This window comes from Columba livia, chromosome 12, assembly GCF_036013475.1.
Source record: "Columba livia isolate bColLiv1 breed racing homer chromosome 12, bColLiv1.pat.W.v2, whole genome shotgun sequence".
NCBI lineage: Eukaryota > Metazoa > Chordata > Aves > Columbiformes > Columbidae > Columba > Columba livia.
The window spans coordinates 10000001-10020635 of NC_088613.1; the positions used below are offsets into that span (position 1 = coordinate 10000001).

The 20635-nt window shown below is 42.8% G+C and overlaps 1 protein-coding gene across 3 annotated transcripts in view; it reads left to right on the top strand.

Annotated features, from left to right (window-relative positions):
- NRK (Nik related kinase) overlaps nucleotides 1–20635 on the top strand; it is a 101939-nt gene that overhangs the window by 47855 nt on the left and 33449 nt on the right. For 2 of the 3 annotated variants that reach the window (XM_065077820.1, XM_065077821.1), the window contains exons 8-18: nucleotides 1146–1200; nucleotides 3432–3510; nucleotides 4197–4372; nucleotides 6161–6233; nucleotides 6633–6828; nucleotides 7636–7800; nucleotides 8568–8729; nucleotides 12240–12392; nucleotides 17199–17330; nucleotides 18124–18191; nucleotides 19823–19935. In XM_065077820.1, the coding sequence (XP_064933892.1) occupies nucleotides 1146–1200; nucleotides 3432–3510; nucleotides 4197–4372; nucleotides 6161–6233; nucleotides 6633–6828; nucleotides 7636–7800; nucleotides 8568–8729; nucleotides 12240–12392; nucleotides 17199–17330; nucleotides 18124–18191; nucleotides 19823–19935 (1372 nt within the window). The remainder of the gene's footprint in view (nucleotides 1–1145; nucleotides 1201–3431; nucleotides 3511–4196; nucleotides 4373–6160; nucleotides 6234–6632; nucleotides 6829–7635; nucleotides 7801–8567; nucleotides 8730–12239; nucleotides 12393–17198; nucleotides 17331–18123; nucleotides 18192–19822; nucleotides 19936–20635) is intronic. The other variant, XM_065077822.1, reaches the window with a different exon arrangement.

Here is a 20635-nt window from a genome sequence, read left to right on the forward strand (position 1 = left end):
TCACACTTTGAAACCAAAAGTTTTTGTAGCTTGGTTGTTTCTCCCACTGTCCCCCAAACCTGCGGTACTACTTCTAGATGACTTTTCTACTTTTCGGTCATTTACTTAATAATACATCAGGATCATGAATCTATTGAATTCCCACTAGATTTGTTGTCAAATCCCTCCACAAATTATGACGCAAACTGGTCCAACAGAGCAGTTGGACTGAGGGGGCTCTGTCAATAAAGTCAAACTTAGAGTGCCAGGTGGGGTATGAGCTCCTATTCCTGTAGTGGTATAGCGCTTCTAATCTTTGAAGGTTCCGTTGCTCCCTTTTTAAACGACAGTTTTAGAGAAGCCCTGCAAGTGGGTTTGGTCGCATGCCTGTCATTTGGCTACATTTAGACACAAAAAATAGTAAAAAAATGCACGATTGATCAAGTGGAAACCTGTGAGGTTTTTACAGTCCCTGGTAGTGTTTCTGATTTACCCTCCACGATCAAAACCGGGTCCTCAGCATCCAGATAAGATTATTAAGGCAACTCCACTCGAAGTTCACTGAGCTGAGCATACGCGGTGGTAAAATGTGATGGCGTGGTGTGCTCTCCTTTCATGTGCCCAAAAACATGTGAGTGGGGACTTCGTAGGCAGAAAAAGTCAGACCCCAAGGCTTGACTGTAATTTCTGTTCCATCGGTGTAGAAACTCAGCAATGACTGCTCTGAAATAAGCATTAAGGCCAAGAATTTTTTTGGCCAGCAGCAGGGGGTTGCGGCACTGCTGTGTCTCACTGCCTCATTAAACAGTTTAAAAGATTTAAGACATATATTTAAACAGTGCCTGCTATATTCTGGCTCTTGTGTTTTGAATGCAGAAGGTCTGCATTTTGGGGCTGGCTGCTTTAAATGATGAATCAGCTGTTCAGAGCTGCATGGGAAATGGGAAGCTTCTGGCTATTAGCACATTTCCTAAAAGCTCAGTAGGGAATGGGAGGGAGCAGAATGTATGTCACTCTGACTAAAACAATCTGATCCAGGAGAAATCTAGGGAAACTGCAAAAACAAACAAAAAACCCCAAATCAACAAACAAAACCAAAAAGAAAACAAACAAACAAAAAGCTTGAATGCTACAAGTTGCAATGTGCAATGTTTCTTTTCCTACAGAGTGACCTATGGTCTCTGGGAATCACTGCCATTGAAATGGCCGAAGGAGCTCCTCGTAAGTGATTTGGTATAAAGTGTCTGTGCTCTGTGAACATGTTTTGTGTTAAAATAGCTCGTGCTTGGCTCATGCACGGATGTACAAAATTCTGCTTCTCACTGTATTTTTTAAAATAATCAATGACTTTTTCTCATTTGGGCTCTCTTGCTTTCCTTTTCCTGTTAGACCCTTTAAGTCTATATTTTGACTCCTTGCCTTCATTCCCTAGGGAAACAAACATTTTTTTTCTTAGAGCTCTTGTTAGCAGCACTTTGTTGGTCACTGCCTGTGGGTACAGCTAAGCAGAAGTGATTGACACGTTTGCAGAACAAATTGACGAGTGGCTTTGGGTTTAAGTCACTGAAAAAGAAATGGCAGTGGGAGAAGCTAGGCCTAAAGGTTATATTTTTACTCTGGGAGTGACTTGATTCTCACAGGTTTGGGGATGAATACTGTGTTTACTCGCATAATGGCTTCAGTCCATAACCACATTCTCAACCTGGGAGCAGATTGCCGTAGTTTTACAGCCGCCCCCGCCTGCCAGCTGCCCCCTCGCCCCTCTGGTTGGCCTCTTGCCGCTGCCGGGCAGAGATCGACAGCTGCACCGTGCATGCAAAGACCTCGTGCATTTTTGTTTCCGCGGAGGACCGGTGGCTTTGCCCCAGTGCCCGTGAAGCAGATGTGATGTGATGGGGTATCCGGTCATGGCTGAGAGCACAGGAGATGAAATAAATTACACTCTGACCGGAGCTTGAGAGCACGTAGGCTGTGTTTTTAAAAAACCGCACTTGGCTGTTCTCCCGTTAGACTCGGTTTTTAGCACTGCTCGGGAGCCAGCTGGACTTCAGGAGCACTTTCAGACACTGTGCTTCAGCCTGGCTGAAACTTAGTCCTGAGACATGAGTCTGTGTGGAGTTTTCTTTGAGAGAGACCTTGTACCTTTGCATGCTAATTCCTCATGGCATTTGTTTTCGAAGTTTTCACTACTTTTGGCAGAGAAATTCTATGGGTGATATTCTGCTGCGTTGTGTTTTGTAGCACAACAGTGCCTGGGACCCATAGCTAGAAGCCAGACTTCTGCTCCCCATCCCCACTGTATCATGTGCAACTGAAAAGACAAAGGAGAAGGTCAAAAACAGAACCCACATGTAAGAAATGATGGCAGGTGGATGTAGGCAGAGAAATTAATACAAGGCAGGGAAGGCTTTACCAGACACCAGTCTTCTCACTTTTACCAGTTCTGTAATGCTCTAAGTCCATTCCTGTGAAGAGAAGTCACTGCTGAACACCTGTATATCATAAGAAATCGGGCTACATATAGCTCATATCAGTGGACATTCAGTAGCTCTGTTTTGTGAAGAAGGACCTCTGACCCTCAATATTTCTCCGTGATAGACAGAGCACACTCCTAATTCCTCACAAAATCCCTGGAACAGATGAGATGTGATGGTGTTTACTTTCTGCAGAATTCTTTGTAGCTTCAGCTTTCCACAACAGTAACGCTAAAGAGAAGTGCATTGAGCTGGAGAGAAACCAGCATCTGAATGCATGCCTAGAATCTATTGGAGATTGTCTAATATTGGTGCTCACACTCCCGAAACGCAGAACAGATGAAATCTGTACTTAGTTGTTATGCTCTGTGCCAGTGAAAGAGTTTATGAGCTCTCCTCTTTACATCAGGTTTTCTTCATCCTGCATTTTCTCTTATGCCATAAGTGATGTAGGTAAGGGTTTGTTTAAAATTTAGCTTATCTTTCAGCTGAATCATAAGCCAGAAAACCAAACCAACCCGAAAAACAAAACAACAACAACAAAAACCCCACTAGATAAGTATTTAAATCCCAACTTCAACTTCTGTTTATGCAAAAACACCCTTTGGTGTGTTTGAAAGGTGAGCTTTTTTTATGTCCTTCTGAAGTCCTATACATAAAATATATGAAGAAAGTTGTACTCGTTCCTGCCACGCAGCCTTTCCATCAAATCTCATTTAATTGGCAATAATGTCATATTTTTGTGAAAGATTTCTGTATGCTCAGAGATTTTATTTCTTGGCTGTAGTGTGAATTTTGTTGCCTAACGGTGCGGTTCTGCGGTGGATGCTGTGCTGCTGGGGGTGGGAGTGTTTGTGGGGACCTGTTCCTCTGTGTGGGGTGAACCAGGCTGCTGGCCCAGCTGGGTCAGCGTGGTCAGGCTGTGGGAGGGACACGGGGGGACGTGAACCCTTTGATAGCTTGTGGTTTCCTTTGCAGCCCTGTGTGACATGCACCCCATGAGAGCGCTCTTCCTCATCCCACGGAACCCGCCCCCAAAGCTGAAATCCAGAAAATGGTAAAGAGATGTATAAAAACTGTATTTTTGCTGCATTTGGAGGATTTTGAGCTCTATTGTCTGGAGACAATCATCTTGTTAAATCCTACAGTGATCTATGAGGTCTTTTCTAGGCTGTTTCTAGTCCTGGGTTAAGCCACAGGTGCAGATGGTTTACCTTTGGGAAGCTATAACTTTCTTTTGAACTTTGCCTAAAGTGCAGCCGTCATTGCAGTTGCTGAAGTTCGGCACAGGTGGCTGAAACTGCAGTATAGGCAAGGCTTAGATGGGCTGCTTGGGGTCAGGGTTTGTCAGAAGACTGCATGGAGATTGTGGGACTAATGACAGCCACTGTGGCCTACAGAGAATGCATTTGTCTTTTAAATGAAGTGTATAGAGAAAATCTTCACCATATCAAAATGGTAAGGGCATTTTTGAAAGAGTTGTGTTGACCAGATCGTGGTTTTGTTGATGTGAATTCAGGGTAACTCCACGGAGAGGGCGGTCGGGGTGGAGTTCCCCATCGTTTGCCCTCAGCGCTGTGCTGGTCTCAGGAGACGCACTGATGGCAAAACTCAGATTGTCTCACGCGGTTCCAGTGCAGAAGGACACCTTGCAAAGTTAGTGCTTTCCATCAGGCGTGGGTAGTGCTTGGTGCACAAGCTGAAATGGATTATTGTTTTCTTCCACTTTTCTGTCTTTTTCAGGTCAAAGAAATTCCTAAACTTTGTTGAAAGCTGCCTTGTAAAAAATTATTTGCATCGTCCATCCACTGAAACCTTGCTTAAGCATTCTTTCATCCGAGACATGCAGAATGAACGGCAAGTGCGCATCATGCTGAAAGACCACCTGGACAGGACCAGGAAGAAAAAAGGAGAAAAGGGTAATGTGGCAAAAGCCAAATAAAAGGCACTGCTAAGAGTAGGTCCACTTGCAGTTTTGGCAGCAGAGTACAAGGCAGATGTAACCAAAATACTAGAACCAGGAAAACTGTGAGCAAGTGTTGTCCTTGATAGCAGTGGGGCCATTTTAAAGGTCTCTTTGCCAAAGCCCAGGTCCTTAGTGGTGTTTAAGTGCTAAAGTCTTTGGAGCCTGACTACTCTGATTCACTGAGAGCAACCCTTATGCTAACATGAGCAAAGAGTCCAAGTAAAGCCTAGGCCCTGACTTTCCTGAGTACTCGGTGTGACTTTTCGAGTCTCTTAGTTCATCTTTCTGTCCCAAATCCATTTAATTTACCTGTTGTATCTCCATATAATTTTAGCTTGTGAGTTCTTTGGGAGCAGAAGAGCTCTGTAAGCAGAGTGCACAAAAGAGACCTTGAGAAGGCCTCCAAGCTCCAGCAGAACACAAACTGGTATAATGAATCATCTGCTTCACAGGGTGGCTGAAGAAAAAGAGAGAATCTGAGTTTGTTCCAAACGCTAGCTGTACTCTTCAGAGCAAAACCTGGAAGGGGCAGTGCTGGAGCGGGGATGATGATCATGGAAATGCCTGTGCACAGCAGACTAAGGGCTGTGCAAAGCCGAGAGAGAGCCGCAGCCGGTTGTCTGCTGATTTTCCCTTCCCTCTTTCCCCTCTTCCTTTTCATTGTATTTTATACTGGCAGGGACACTGTGAAGATCAGACACTGTGAGGGCAAACTCAGAATATACCATACAGTTGGGAAGTAACTTAGAAACTCCAAATATTTATTTGACAACAGGAACATTTGTGCCTAAAATGAAATTGCTGTTGCAGTGTAGATTTACTGACTCCAATAGTAGTTGCAAATGCTGCGACCTCTTTCAGCTATGAATCTCAAAGCACATTCGAATGGAAAGATAGTGAGTCAGACTTTCTCACAAATGCCCTTGAGGGGGAGGGAAAGTGTAGTGATAATAATCACTTCTTGATAGATAGTTATATTTTGACCTGAAATGTGCTATTTTTAACTAAGGCTCCCCTGAAAGGGAGAACAGTGTGAAATTGCCAGACTATACACTTCTAAATTGTGACTTCCAAAAAAAATGAAGTCCCACTTTAGCATGCCGTATAGTAAGCGATGCAGAGTAAGACCAGTTTGAAAATATCTCATAAAAGCTGCCTTCATGCTAGTCTTGAAGAGAACTTTAAAAGTGCAGGTCACCTTCTTCTGAACTGTTGTGCTAAAACTAGCACTAACTTATTGTCCCTGTTTCTAATGATTCAATACAAATGGAAATTATTCCATACAAATGGAAACCTGAATTTACTGAAGGCCTCAGCTTAGCCATACAACAGGCATAAAGTAGCAGAGAAGGGCAGTATAAGTCTTTTATGCTCTATCTCTAAATTTCTTTCTGAAAAACTCTTCTGCTGGTGTAGTTATGGGGGGTGGGTTTCTCTGTGGGTTTAGCCTAATTTATTTCAGATTGTGAAAACAGGTTAGTTTTGCAAAACCAATACAGTCGGTCAAGGGAAGAGGTGGGAGTGCATAAAGGGGCTGCCCTGAAATGTTATCTGAACTAGGTTTTGAATTATGCACTTGGATATCTTACGTCCCCTCAGCCCCCCAGTGCAACCTGTGGCTTTTAAATTCCCCCTGAGCTACATGTAGTTCAGGTTGAGTGCTCAGAAACAAAATTCAAAATCGTATCTTAAATAACACCATCCTCCACTGGGATTTTTTGTATTGTTCTCTTTTTTTTAGAAGAAACTGACTATGATTACAGTGGAAGTGAGGAGGAAGATGATGAGCTGAATGAAGATGAAGGAGAACCAAGGTATTACTGGAATAGAAACATTGACTGCTCAAGCTGTTCTCATTGAAGGCAGCCCTTCTCAGCCAGAATGGCTTTCTTAACTTGCTCTGAACCCCTTATTTCCTGCATCCCCTCCAGTAGCTTTAACTGTTTGTAGCTATCAAATATAACTGCCGAGTATAAGGCGTCTGTAATAAGCTGCATCTTAGTTCCCATGCAATAGGGGGGAAACTTTCAAAACTCAGCAATCAGCTTCAGGCTGTTTGGTAGCACAGTAAGTGTGGATGCATAGTCAACATGCTGGATATTTATTGGAACATCTTAATTTGCTAATACAGGACAACAAGCAATTCCAAACGCACCTTGTATTCTCTCTTTAATGTTACATTTGGTCATGTAGAAACCTCCCTTCTGTTTCAGCTCCATAGTTAATCTCCCAGGGGAGTCAACTCTCCGTCGTGAATTTCTGAGGCTGCAGCAGGAGAACAAAAACCGTTCTGACCCTCAACACCAGCAGCAGCAGCTGAAGGACCAGGAGAAGTACAAGAAGCAGCTGCTGACAGAGCGGCAGAAACGGATCGAGCAGCAGAAAGAGCAGAGGAGGAGGCTGGAGGATGTAGGGACTGACTTGTATTGTTGTTCCATGTCTCATCACAAATAAGAAATGTACCTGTAGAGAGTAGGCTTTGAGAGGCGATGTGTTAAATTGTCAGCAAAACCTGGATTGTAGTCTTTAGCCTTGGGAGAACTGTGTCACTTTTGAACGTGATGATTTTAAATTATTTCAAATGGGCTCTGTCCTTTTCCTGCTGACAATTTTGCTTGAGTTTGTTTGGCAGCGAAAGCCTAGGCAGGTGGGATGAGAGATCCCAGTTTCTTTCTCGTGTGTGTTGCCCAATTCCGAGTCTATTGCAGAGTCCTGGCCCTGCTCCTGTTTAAGGTGTTACAGGATAGCTGCTTTATTTTCAGCTGTCTGACACGCTGTGGTGTTGAATGCATTGTTAAATCACCAACGTCTTTCTTCTCTATTTGGTAAAATTCAGGCATTGTGCTGGCTTTTGTGAAGCGTAGTGCTACTCCAGCAAAACAGGGGGACTCTGGAAAAACTCTTCCTTCTCAAATTAACGGGAAGACATTTGTCATTCGATTAGCTGCCAGCCATCACAGAGATCTCACGTGCCTGCTTAAATGAATGGCAGATCTGCCCTTGGCTGCCAAAAGGGCAAAGGTTTCACTTCAAGTTTGGCAGTGGTTGCAGTGGCAGCTTGTGGCTGTCTGTTCCTGCTGTGCAGAGCATTGGGTATCCCCGTTAGTGACTGCGTGGCAGGAAATGGGCCTTGTGACTAATGAACACTGGCACAAGTAATTGGTGGTTACAAATGTAAAGTAAAATAAGCATTGTTGTTCCCTGGCTGTCTTCCAGCATCAGAGGCGAGAGCAGGAGCTACGAAGGCAGCAGGAGTGTGAGCAGAGGTGGCCGGAGGCTAAGGCTGTTCAGAGGAAGGAGGAGAGGTGTAAAGAAGACAAAAGGGCTGTGGAAGATGAACGATTCATGGTGGATGGACAGAGGAAATCCGAAAAGAAGCAGGTATGACAAGAGTGTTTACTGGCAGCAATTCACAGCCCCCTGTTCCTGTAGCCAATATCTTTCTCAGTTCCCTGAGGATGTTCCTGTCCTGTGAGTCACAGACCAGAGAGGGACTTTTTTAATGCATTTACTGCCTCTTATTCTGAGATTCAACCTTCTTTCGAGTCAACTTACATGTTACTGAGTCATCCTCCTTATCCATAGCAATGACATTGCCTCTCCCACTTTTGTCCCTGCTGTTTCTCAGTACTGAAATGGTCTTCAGTCACTTCAATCTGATTTAAAATATCTTTACCCTGAAAGCTTCCAGCATCAGATCAACCTAAGCTTAAATTCCCAGTCTGCAGTTTCTGTTTGGGTTGTAACCAGGACCATTTATTTTCCATAGATAAAAATGAAGCAGAGGTTAATTTTAATGCTGAAATCTCATTGTTAAATCTGGCACCTCAGCCACAATGGTTTTCTAATGTTTCAGTGACAAACTGATTTGTAATCAAACAGAAGCATGAAGTGTTTGATTAAAGCCCTCTGGTTTCAGGAAAAATAAAAAGAAAAAATATGATTTTTCTGACATGCTGTCTCAAAAGCCAAACAATGTATGTTTGGGGTCACTTTATGCTTCCTATTGCTCAGGGTGGTGGCTCTTCTGTCAGCCCTGCTGGAATTGTGCTCACTTTTTTTCTGTGAAAAGCCAGTGTTTCCAGCAGATGACTTGGTTGTCCTCCAAGATATTGCTCTCTCTGAGGTTCATCACTCTTTGCTTTCAGAAAGTGGAAGATGTGCAGCACAACAGGAAGGTGCATCGAACTCTCCCCAAAGATCAGACGCAGCTGCTCTCTCTCCAGCATGACCACAAGCAGAAGAAGAAGGAGCCCTCCAAGAGTTCAGATTCATCAGTGCATCCTCCATCAAGCAGCACAAGCAAAGAGGTACCGTCTCAGCCAGTGTCACATTTGGGTGCTTTGTAGTTTATGATGTTGTGGTAATGCTGAAGCAGAGAAAACCCTGATCTTTAAACCTGAATCTGGAGCTTGACCTGTGTCTTACTACACACTTATGCTGCAATAAAGCCTTTGTTTTCCATTAATATAGAGGGTAAGGGAAAGGAAAAGTTGCTCTGTTGCTTCTACTCAAGTTCAGAGAAGGGTTTGGCTGGTGAATGGGGAAACAAGGTCCTTCTGATCAACTGAGTGCCATTCCATTGTCTTCCAAAGAGGAATGAATTAAGGTAGTATCATCTGAGGTTTAACAGATGTCTCTGCCTGATTTTTAGGGTTCACAAAGTTGACCCAGACACGGAATGGCATGACACCTCCCAAGCACTGATCTCTGTGCCCCAGTGTCAGGCTGTGATGCCTTTTCTTGTTGTCTCCCAGGATTTCAGGTAGATAAGATTTGATGGTTCAGGGGTAGCCATACATAGTCCTGGATTAAGAATCGTAATCCATTACACTCTAATGCCAACTCTGAAAGGATTGCTACCCACCAACTTATTCTGCTTCCTGTTAGCATGTTGTAAAAAGCTATTAGTCCATTTCACATGTTATCTCCTAATTCCTAGCACGCTTATTTTTCTTTTTGAAACAATCCCAACTTGTGAGCCCAGTTCTACAGCTGATGCGATTTGTGGTGTTTCTGCAATCTGGGTCGATTTCAAAAATCTCAGCAGCTCTCAGGCTCCTCCTTGGGTGGCTGTGTCTAAATAGAACAGTTGATGTGATGGTCTCTGCGTTCATGGCAAAGCGTCTTCCCAAAATACCTAAGCAAAGGCATGAGGAGGGCTCATGCACATCTATGTAGGACGACTGCAGAGTTCTGCTTCTTAACATCTTGCTGCAGTCTTTTAGCAAGTGCCTTCTCTGTCACCCCTTGGTGTGTGTGTGCATGCTGCAACTGGTTCCCTTAGCTGAAGTTTTCTATATTCATAAACAGTTAAATGAAATTGCTAGGATTGTTGAAATGATTAATTTTAATAACAGAATAGAGTCTGTGAACAGCTAAGCAGCAATATGAAATCAGGAAAAGAAAATATCTTAAATTAGAGTAGCAATTTGTTAAAACAAAATAATAATTCTGTTTGAAGTACAACTTAACTGTAAAAAAAAAAAAAAAAAGGAGTGCCCTAGCTCTAAAGGCTTTATTGCATTGACTGATTAAACAAATCATTACTGATTTCAAGAGGAGTTTGTTCAACTTTCAGTATTTGTTTGATGGTAGAGGGCTGGGTCTTATTCCAGCTGGACAGCAAATTGGGTGTGGACAGAGGATTAAGCTGCTTTTGCTAAATACACAATATCTCAGAAATGCTTTGCCTTTACTAGGCTTTCAGTGGGTGGCAAGAAAATGCAACTCAGTTGGGTTAGCTTAACTTTATTTCATCGTAGTTAGATGTCAAAAGAACTACAAAATGTCAGCTTAAATACTCATCTCTGGTTTTGACATGTGTTTTGTAGGTGACCCCTTTGTAGCAGAATGAAATGTATTATGGAATTCAGTGTGCAGTCACTGTTAACTTTTAATTTAGTGGTGAAATAAAATATCAGCAGTTGCAGATAAAGTGCTGCCTGCCATTTAAGTTCAATGCACAAGGCTCTTGTTGTTATGGCTACCATAATATGCTCCAGTTTTAAGAACAAATTATTTTACAGTATCACTTACTTAATCTCAGAACTCATTGGAAGTCACAGATTCTTCCACAAAAATGGCAATTAGTGGCACAGGGTTGCATTTTTGGTGGAAGTTTGAGACTTTGTAGTTATGTCAGTAGTCATAATTGTTCACAACAATTTAAAAATGCTTTAAAGTTGAGACCTTTTTTAACAGTGACAACTCAGTGAATCATGTTGATATTGATCTTATCCAGTTTATTAGCCAAAGAGATGCTCGTTTTTCTGTTGGGAGAGATCTATACAGGAATAAGGATAGCCTACTCAAGAGCAAGTTTGTTTGCATACTTTTTAGGGCTCAGTGGCATTTGCAGGACCAATTATTGATATAGAAAACTCTCCAGAATTATTGTTGCATTGAGGCATTAAAAACAAACAAAAAAGCCTAAAGCCCTCCAAAGCCTCAGTTTAATGTTTGGGGCCACAGAACCCTTTATTGGGAGCTTCTCAGCTTTGCCCTTGCACTCATCCAGTCACAGGCAGGTCGGGGGTTTGCCCCGGTGTGTGCAGATGGGAGATGGCTGTCTGCTGGCTCTGGTCCCACAGCCACTGGGGCTAAATGTGCCGAGAGACAGGGACTCTGAGCTCGGGCTTGGTGCTGCACTGGTTCAGTGCCTGGCTGGGGGCTCGCATCAGTTTTGGGAACCCAAAGTGTTGGCTGCATGAGTTTGCATCTGGATCCTAATATATTGCATACAAGCACCCTTTGGGCACAGACATGGTAGGTAAATTATCATATCTAGCTTAGTGAAACTACTCTCATTTTTATACTTTTCTTGCTTGCTTATGATGAAATCTGCCTTTCGTTATTAGGAGTCACAAGAAATGAAAATCTGGCCTCAAGAGCAGTGTAATGGTTGAGTTCACTGGGGCTACAATTTCATGGTATTTGGCTGTGGTTGCTTGTTTTAACAAGTTGTTTTTTGTATGGTTTCTTCTTTTTTATTCTTTTTTTTTTTTCCTCAATCAAGATCTGTGAGACTAAGTGGAATCATTTTCCATCTCCTCAGCAGTTTCCTATGCTGTGTTAAAAATATGCTTACCTTCCTGACTTAGGCAGAACCATCCAGATATAGTGAGAGATACCATTAAGAATGCCCACCTAGACACAGATAACTGCGTATTCTCATGGCATTAACCTCTAGTTTACTGTGGAGAGCTGTTTCTAGGCTGCTGAATCAGAGGATATGCTGGATTTGCACTAGAGAATGGGAATTATTCATGTCAAATGAAACTGGAAAGAACAGTGGTATCAGAACCATAGGATTAAGATTTTTGTAATGACCAGTGTCCGTAGGAAATAAAAGGAACTTTATTCCTTCTAGATCATGTTCCTCAGTCTTTTCAATAGTGCAAGTAACGTACCAAAAGGTAGAGAGTTAAAAGTGTTTTAAAATAGAAGGCAACATGAAGAAATGTCAGCATTGTAGAAGAGGGTAATAAATGCACGGCAACACGGTCTGCATGTTGTCAAAGGTAAGTAAATACAGAGGATTCCTCCCATCTAAAATCCCAGCCTGTGGCAAATGGGATGGCCTAGAACACAGCAGACAGGAACTCAGACCCTTTTGCTTGTTGCAGTTTGGAAACCTGATGGAAAAGGAAGGGTTGCAGATGGAGAGGTAGTAATGGTTCATATTGTATCAGGGCTGACCTCTCGCGATGGGGAGGTCCGTCAAGAGTTGACATGCACGGCGCTGCTGTTGGAGAACATCCAGGCTGCAAAGCCGGAGGCTCTGTGTGCAACATGCTGCTGATTTTTCTCCTTCTCAGGGCGAGGACCGAAAAAAGGAAAGTGACGGCATCCAGGCTGCCCTGCAGTGGCCAGCGGTGCTGGGGCATGAAGTGGCACCGCACACCAGGATGGGATCAGGCAGCAGCTCCAGCCCGTGCACCCCCGCGCCACAGAGAGCCGTGTTAGTGCAGGTACGGTGCTGCTGTCCCAGATAGGGAGGAGAAAACGCGGGTGGTTCCTAAGCAGAACAGCACATCAGAAACATGGTTCTCTTTGCTCTGGGCACAAGTGACTGAGGCCTGTGCAAACCAGCTCAGAGGTTTTCAGTGCCACCCCTTGCTGCTAAGTTCTACATGGAATTATCTAACCCTGATCTGTGGTGCCTAAATATAACAGTTATTTTTATATACTTGATGCCTGATGGCTGATTCCATGATATTACTCATAGATGTATCACAGGAAGCCTGAATGGCCACACTGTTGTACCCTCCACTGTGGTCTGATAACAGCAGGTTATTACTGTGAGGTTAGGTTGTATTATTCCAAGCTTTCCATCCTGCATAGAAGATCATAGAATAATAGTTTGGATTGGAAGGGACCTTTAAAGGTCCTCTGGTCCAACTCTCCTGCGCTGAGCAGGGACATCTTCAATGAGATGAGGTTGCTCAGAGGGCCCTGCTCAAGCCATGAGTTTTGTAACTGGGCTGAGTTGGTGGCCTGGCTTGTAGCATCAACTCACTGGAGAGCTGGTGCAAGGTTTACAAGAAGGACATTTGTATCCTGGCCATGGGTGGAGGCTGGCAGCTTCCTGGAGGCCTTTCAACCCTACAGTAGAAGTGGAATAGTCCATAGTTTATTGCAGGGCATTTGGGATTCTTCAGGAGTACAGTGGCTGTACAGAGGACAGTCCTGCCCTCTTAAAATGTCACTCCTGGGATGAAAGGAGCTGCATTCTGGGCTGGCTGTGTCACCTAGGACAAGTCACGTAATTCCTTTACACCCTGTCAGTGCTTCTCTGTCTGGTAATACCTCTTGTAGCTGCCAAGGGGAGTGTTGAGGAATGAAGCACCATTTACCAACATCTTCCACATTCCTTGATGGAAACTACACTATAAAAAATTAATGCTGTTTAAAGTGCTGGTGCTACTGAAGGATAATAGCAGAAAGTGATACACAGGAGTTACCAAGTGATTTGAGTCCCTGCTGGCAGCTGCGTGTCACCCACCCACAGGTCAGTGCTCCAGCTGATAGAGATGATGTGGACAGGGCAAAGCCAATCTGTACTTTACCTGCTGTGTTAGCATGGGGACCAGATGAACTTCAATGGGTAATTTATAAATCCTCTGAAGGGCCGTGTTTCCTTTGGCTGGTTGGCAGCAGCTGTTGATGCTAATAGCAGCATGTTTGGATACAGTGCCTGTATTAACTGCATGTCGTGTTAAGGCAATGGGACTGATGGGCCATTTAGTCACCTGGAGATTAAAAGACTCACAGCAATGTACTTGTGAAGTTTGATACGTGGGTGCCTTGTTGTTTTAAAATAAAAGTGAACTGCAGAGTTAAAATGCAAGCTGAATTCATCACAGATGTCTGTGCTGAAGAACTTCCAGCCAGGTTTGTCAGAGAGGGATCATCTGTCATCACAGCTCTGCTCAGACAAAAATGACTTCTTATTTTAAATGATAGTATTCTGTGAGATTTTTGTGGCACATCCTGGTTGCCCAGATCTCTCGAAATTGTTTTGCTGGAAATGTTAACACAGCCCCTGAGGTGCAGGGAGCATGATTTCTCAGTGTCTTGTATCCCATCTGTCTGGTAAGGGATATGTGAGATATTACCAGATCAGTGTCCCATCTCCACCAGTTTCATACCTGCTTTGCATTTGCTGCAGTGCAGTAGCAGACTGGGGTCTGTGGGATGAGCCATTCTGGGTTACTTGCAGAATTTCACAGAGACTTCTTGAACAAAGCCAGAGTCTGTTTCCTTGTCCAGGGTCTCCTGCTGCCTGACTAGTGGAGGAATTTAGCTCTCATCTGAAATGAACTCACATTTTTTAATTGACTCCGTGGTTTTCCTGTAGGATTTGCTAGTTAGAGCTCCTCCATTGGATTGAGAAATGTGGCTGAAAAGGAACAAAAACGCTTACAATATTAGAACTAGCTGTGCATTAGGTCATGGATTGACCCGGTATCCCAGAGCAGACCTGCTCACAAGTTTAAGAAAACCCTTTTCCTTATGCTCTTTCGTAACATCAGCTGTGCTTATCTACCCCGTATGTAGATTCACTTGAAATCAGCAACTTAGGCATTCTCCAAAAAGCAGTGCAGCCTGCCTTTTTAAAACTCTTTGCTCCTAAATCTCTTTAAACTAAGTCTAGTAATCAATCTTTTGTACTGTATCACCTTATGTTATCATTTCAGGGAGCAAAGGGTACTTTTCCTTAGCTCTGTTAGGTGTGTCTTTACAGTTTGAAGACACATGACAGGTAACACTTTATCTACCTGTGCGTTCTGTGCATGAGTGGAGCTGCTGTTCTTTCAGTATTACTTACAATAAGACTGATTTAAGGCTTAAGTCTGAGCAGTTTAGAATCATTAGGCGTTTTTTGGAATATTTTTCACCCCATACAAATTATTTTAGCTGTAAAACTTAAATGGAATATCAAACACTATGATTTTAGGTGTTACCTGAGACATTTTTGGCTTGCTGTGGAATTGCAAGGTCTTGCAGATCCTACAGAAAATGTGCCTGAAAGAGGTGTCGCTTCTTGGCTTTACAGGGGACTGGTGTGCTGGTCTCTCTGCCCAGAGAAGGTACGTGGGTACCATCTGCAGAGTTTGGATGCACCCAGTCATTTATATCATGATTCAGCAAAGCTCATCCCTGCTTTTAAGCACAAATAGTTCTCTGGTAGTCTCCAGCACTCAAAACCTGGAATTTAGGAAGAAATGTAAGCATCTTATTGTAGAAGTGGCAAGGGAAAAATAATCTTCCTATATTCTGATAATAATACGCTTGCTATAAAACCTGTTGCTATAGCCACAATGCATCATTTCAGGGGAACGTTTTGCTGTTGAAATAATTCTGGTTAACTGAAAACTATTATTAGTGACAATCATGTTGGACAAAAACGTAATTTTGACAAAATGAAAGGACACGGATTATGAGATGTTATAACTGCTGAAAAAGCTATTTTCTGTACTGTAAGTCAATAGAACATATTGTCCCAGAAAGGCAGAAAAAACACCTGAATCTTAGGCTAGGTGAACTTCTCAGGACTGTTTTCCAGCAGTTGAGTTTTCCTTGCTGGTCTGGGAGGTTGTGATGGGATGTTCAAATGGATGTTTGTTATCTTTAACTAGTTTTATAATTACTGCCTGTCAATATTTAAGTGAGTTTGAACGTTGTTCCCATGAAATAATTACTCCAGTGTGTGGAATTACAGGAAGTTAATAATCATATTATATTACTGAAAAGCTGTGCACAGTTCTCAGTTACTGTGTTTTATTTTTAAGACTAGGGAAGAGGAGAATTTCAGTCTTTGACTGATAATATTTGTCTGAATCATTCTTTGGGGAAACTGAACTGCAGCTCTCTCTGATCTGAGTTGCAGCAACTCAGTTGGAACACAAGAGTTTGAACTTTGGCTCGGACAGATCTTGCCAGCCTTTCTTAGGCCTGCAAGCGGCGGGGATGCTGGTCCAGCGGCGTGTTTGGGCAGGAGGTGCCCCCACAGAGGTGTGTTATGCCAGGACATGGGAAGGACATCAGCCCGCGGCGTTCCTGCCGGCTGCGGGTGTCTCCAGACAGCCCCAGCCCTGCTTTGCATGGGAGCTCTGACAAGATAAAGCACAAAGTGGTTGTAGCTGCAGGCATTTCTCTGTTTTTTTTTTTTTTTTCTTCTATTTCTGTAACATCAAATTAGTTCTTGCATAGCAATCCCTCAAAATAGGCCCAGCTCACGCAGTGTTTCCGTGTGTTCTGTCTCAGTTTTGTGTCTAAGAGGATTTCTCATTTCAGGGAGGTTCAGTACATTCAGTTGACATTTTTAGCTCTCTGCCTTTCTCCCCCGTTGGAAGATGCTTGTGTAATAGATCATTAGTGTGTAGAATTGAAAGGACCTTTCCTTTTTTTTCTTTTAAACACAGAAAGAATCGGATGACCAAATTTTGAGTATCTTAGCCTGAGTTTTACGTTGTTTACTTGCTGTTCCCTTGGCATTAAGACTTTGTAAGGAAGTGATTTGATTGCTTCCCTCCCCCTCGCATTTGTGATCCTAATGCTCTAATTTGAAATCTTTGAAGATACCTTTTAAACTCCCACAGTCACAATGGGAGCACCTGGACATGACTACCCATGTGGCATAGTGTGAGCATAGTTTCTTATTTCTTTCTTACTGCATTCTCAAGTTTGATTTTTTTTCGAGTAATAGAAAAAATGGTTACAGAGAAGAGCCAGGACACCCTCATAACCATTGGAGAGTTGAAAACACTTCCAGCTGGCAGTTTGTCCCCATTGACACTAGGCTGATGATAGGCTTGCAAAGACCGGTTTGGAAGTCAACATCTAATTTAGGGGGAGGTGGGTTCCCCCGGGGATTTTGCCATCTAAATTCTGAAGTGGAAACATTGGTCAGGTTTCAATGAACTATACTTATTCAACAGTATTTTTTACGTCATCCAATTAAGTAGTTCACTGTGCATTGCCAGTGACTATTAGCTTTTCCATGGATATAAGAAGCGGGAGATAAATGGGCAACATAGATGTTTTTACAGTTTATTTTTATTATACCCTTCACCTTGAAATATTTGTGCCTAACATGCTAGAAATGAATAACTTAGTTCACAGCAAACAAAGTGAGCAGAGCTGTATCCAAACACAATACTCCTTGTACATTTACTAGAAGTTTGATCTCACAACCATTGATATCTGTTGAGGCTGGGACCTGTTACGTAGGCAGGGAAGTACATTTCAACATGTATTTAATTTCTTTCAAGTGTGAAAATTTCCGGGCTAGTAAGGATGTGTACCACAGCAGTTCGCTGTCGGATATGGTGACGACACCCCTCAGCCCTGTGCAGGATGATGTATTCTGGAGCGTGAGTCAAAACGAGGAACAGCCCCCAAAGGTATGTGAAACTCAGGGTGTTTGGCACTGTCGGTGGTTAATAGAGTTCCCCTGTGCTGTGTGGTATCCATCCTCTGGACTTCATGAAGCTGTGTCAATGTATCATTGCTTGTACATTAACTGCGTCTCAGTAATCTAGGAAGAAGATTAAAATGTATAAGCAGGTGACTCTTCTGAGTTTATGCATATGTGTATAATATCTGCAGGATCTGCAAGTGCAGATATGCTGCTTTTGTTAGACCAAGTATTTGTAGCTGCCCTTTTGGTGAAATCTCTGGCTTATTGCAGAAGATCTCATTACTGTGTGTAATTCGGGTGATAGTGTATTTATCTTTTCAACAGGATTTCTAAGAACAAGAATATTTGTGCAGGGGCGTGTACGTGCATGCATGGGTGTTTTCATTCTATTGCTTTGCAGTTGGGGTGTGTGTGTCTGTGTCTCTTCCCCAGCCCTTTGGTAGCAACATCAGGTAATCCAGCACGCGGGGACAGCTGCATTCAGTGACTGCAGATGCATTTCCCTGTCTGCTTTAAATATGGAGCAAGAATAATGCTGACTGTAGGGAAAGGTGCAAACCAGTTGCAGTCTGTCAGGGTTGCAGCAAATTGGAAGCACCTGCTGCTGACTTGCAGCTTCCAGTGCTGATATCATGGAAGACCTCTCCACAGGTCCCACTGAAGCATTTTTCATTTATGTTGGTTAGTCTTATTTTTGTGTTGATACAGGGTAAGCATTACATTTATTAACTGAGTTTAAAATATCAGTAGCAAACTTAAAACATTTGATCCTTAAGGTTCCAGAAAGGACAACCTCTAAATTTTACAGCAGAGATCAGCCTGGCCATCAGAGATGTCTTTCAAGGTAAGCTCTTAAGTGTTTTGTGTTTATGCTAATGTTGATTTAGTATCAAGAGGGAAACTAAAGCCAAGTTATTAAAAACAAAACCATAACTTCAGTAACACCAAAACTTACGTGGGTTCATACCCATAATAGCAGATACAGTTATTTTGGTTTTTGAGGCAGTTTGTCCACAAAAATAACTAGCCACGCTTCCTGATCTTAAACCTGAAAGAAATTTCTAGGCCAGCTTCCTTTTAACAATTGACAAAACTGATTTAAAGAGAAACATGCCTCTTGTAGATCTCCTCCTTTTCACTCAAGGTAGTTCTGTCTTCTGATGGAACACAATATTTTTAATATAAAAGGGCTGCTCCATCTGTAATAATTCCTGCAATGAGGTGTTCCATTTGTTTTGCCCTGTTGAACGTGCCCAAGCGGGTTGCATGCAAGTCATGCATCCATTTCCCAGTTAATGGGCAGCGTGTTTTGCAGCTGTTTAACTTACTGTGATTTGGTGATGCTTTAACTTTCCCTCGGCAATAGAGTAAGTGGCTGCTGAAGGTTACTTGAGGTACAAACCTGTTGGCACTGAGGAAGGCAGGTGGGAGTCGTGCTGGTCGGGGTGCCCGGATGCTCTGGCAGATGTCGAACATCACTGACGGTGCCATTGGTTTCACAGGGGAGTTAGTAGGTGCCTGAATAATTTGGTGAGTGGGGATCTGGCCCCAGCTGCCTGTCTAGGCACTAATAATTATAGCTTGTGAAGCTTGTGCCTGTAGCTTTGTTTTGCCTGCTAGTATCTTGAACAGGCAAATATGCTGTCTGTAGATGTATCTTGACTGTTTTGGCAGTCTGCCCTTAAGGCGAGTGTACGTTTTTCATATCCCAGAAGAAAAGACCAAGAGCTCAGCGGTAAAGGGGAGCCCCCACAGGATGTCTAAGCAGGGAACATAATGCTGTGAGAAACTAGGGCTGGAGAGATAGGAAAAGGAAGTAGATTTAGCTGACATGACAAAATAATGTGCAGCACTTCTCATGAGCCAGAGTCAGAAACATCATCTGAAATAGTTTTCAAGTCAAGCCTTAAATGCTCTATACTTAGGAATTTTAGGAGGCAAAGCAGAAAATGTAAGTAATGTAATGTAAGTAATGTAAGCATGTAAGTAAATCCCAGTGTTTTGAGTGAGTGGCTTCTGAGCCTGGTTTTCTGGGTGATCCACTGCTTTACATTACAGACTTGGCAGGTTGTTTTACTCCCCCATGGGTTTCTTCCTGCATTGATAAGTGAGTGATGATGTATCTTCTAGAAGGGTACTGGAGCAGGTTTCAGTATTTGTAAAAGCCATGAGATTTTGGAATCAGAAGTGACCCAGATCTGAAGAGGCCAATGGAGAAGTACATATAGCAGGATATTTTGTAATATTTTGGGAATCTTTGTAATCTCCCAGAATGACTGCCTGGAGGAAACTGTCCCCTCTCTCACTATTGGGTGGCCCTGCTTGGAGCAGCAATAAATATAAAATGTTTGTTTATCACGAGTATTATATCATACTGTAACAGCAGGGAACTTGATTCAGTGGCCTAGGAGGTCTGTTCTAGTCTGTGTTCCTGCATGAAAGATAGTCTGATCTGCTTTTTGTCTCCCTGTTTAGTAACACTCATCAGTCATCCCCCGGGGAACATGCTCTGAAGCTGAATAGCAGCAGCATTCCTGGCAACAAGCAGTGGGAGATGGGGTCACATCAGAGCAGCCGATCAACCTCAGGTGATTCCTAAGTCAAAGATTTATCAGTCGAATTGTGCAAATTTCCTATCACGTGAAATGGGCTTCTGCAGGGTGTCAAGTGCTGCATTGCAAATGGGGTATTTTTTTAAATGATATCTTCTGGTGATATGCTTTTGAAATCCCTCTGGCTTTTATGGTTCCATGTTCCTAAAATATAAACACTTTCTGAGCCAAAAAGTGACTGTGAACATATTTCTGTATAGAAAATCTGAATTTCTTCAATTAAGAATTTAAAAGAATCAGTTCTGTAGCACTTACTGACACCATTGAAACTCAGCAGAGCCAATATTACAGGCACATAGATGTAATTCAATACTAATGTTCACCCGTTAGCATTTTCTGCATAACCTTATGCTGCTTTTTTGCATTGCCCACTGATAAAGATGATACAGATGAGCAGTTGCTATACACTAATATTTCTACACTCTAATAACATACTGGCTGAAGGAAGCATAAGACCGTCCATACAGCACCTATGAGACATTCTCCTTTCTTCTTCTATGTGCACTGAGATAGTGCAAAAAAGGCAGAGGAAATTAACAACTCATGCAGTTTAAGCAAAGTACAACTTTGTAAGCTATCTTGGTGTCACTGGTAGGGATGTAGGAATGCATTGGGCTTGCTTGTGGTTGTGCAGACTTTTTACAGTACAGACTCTGATTCCTGAGACATGACCCGA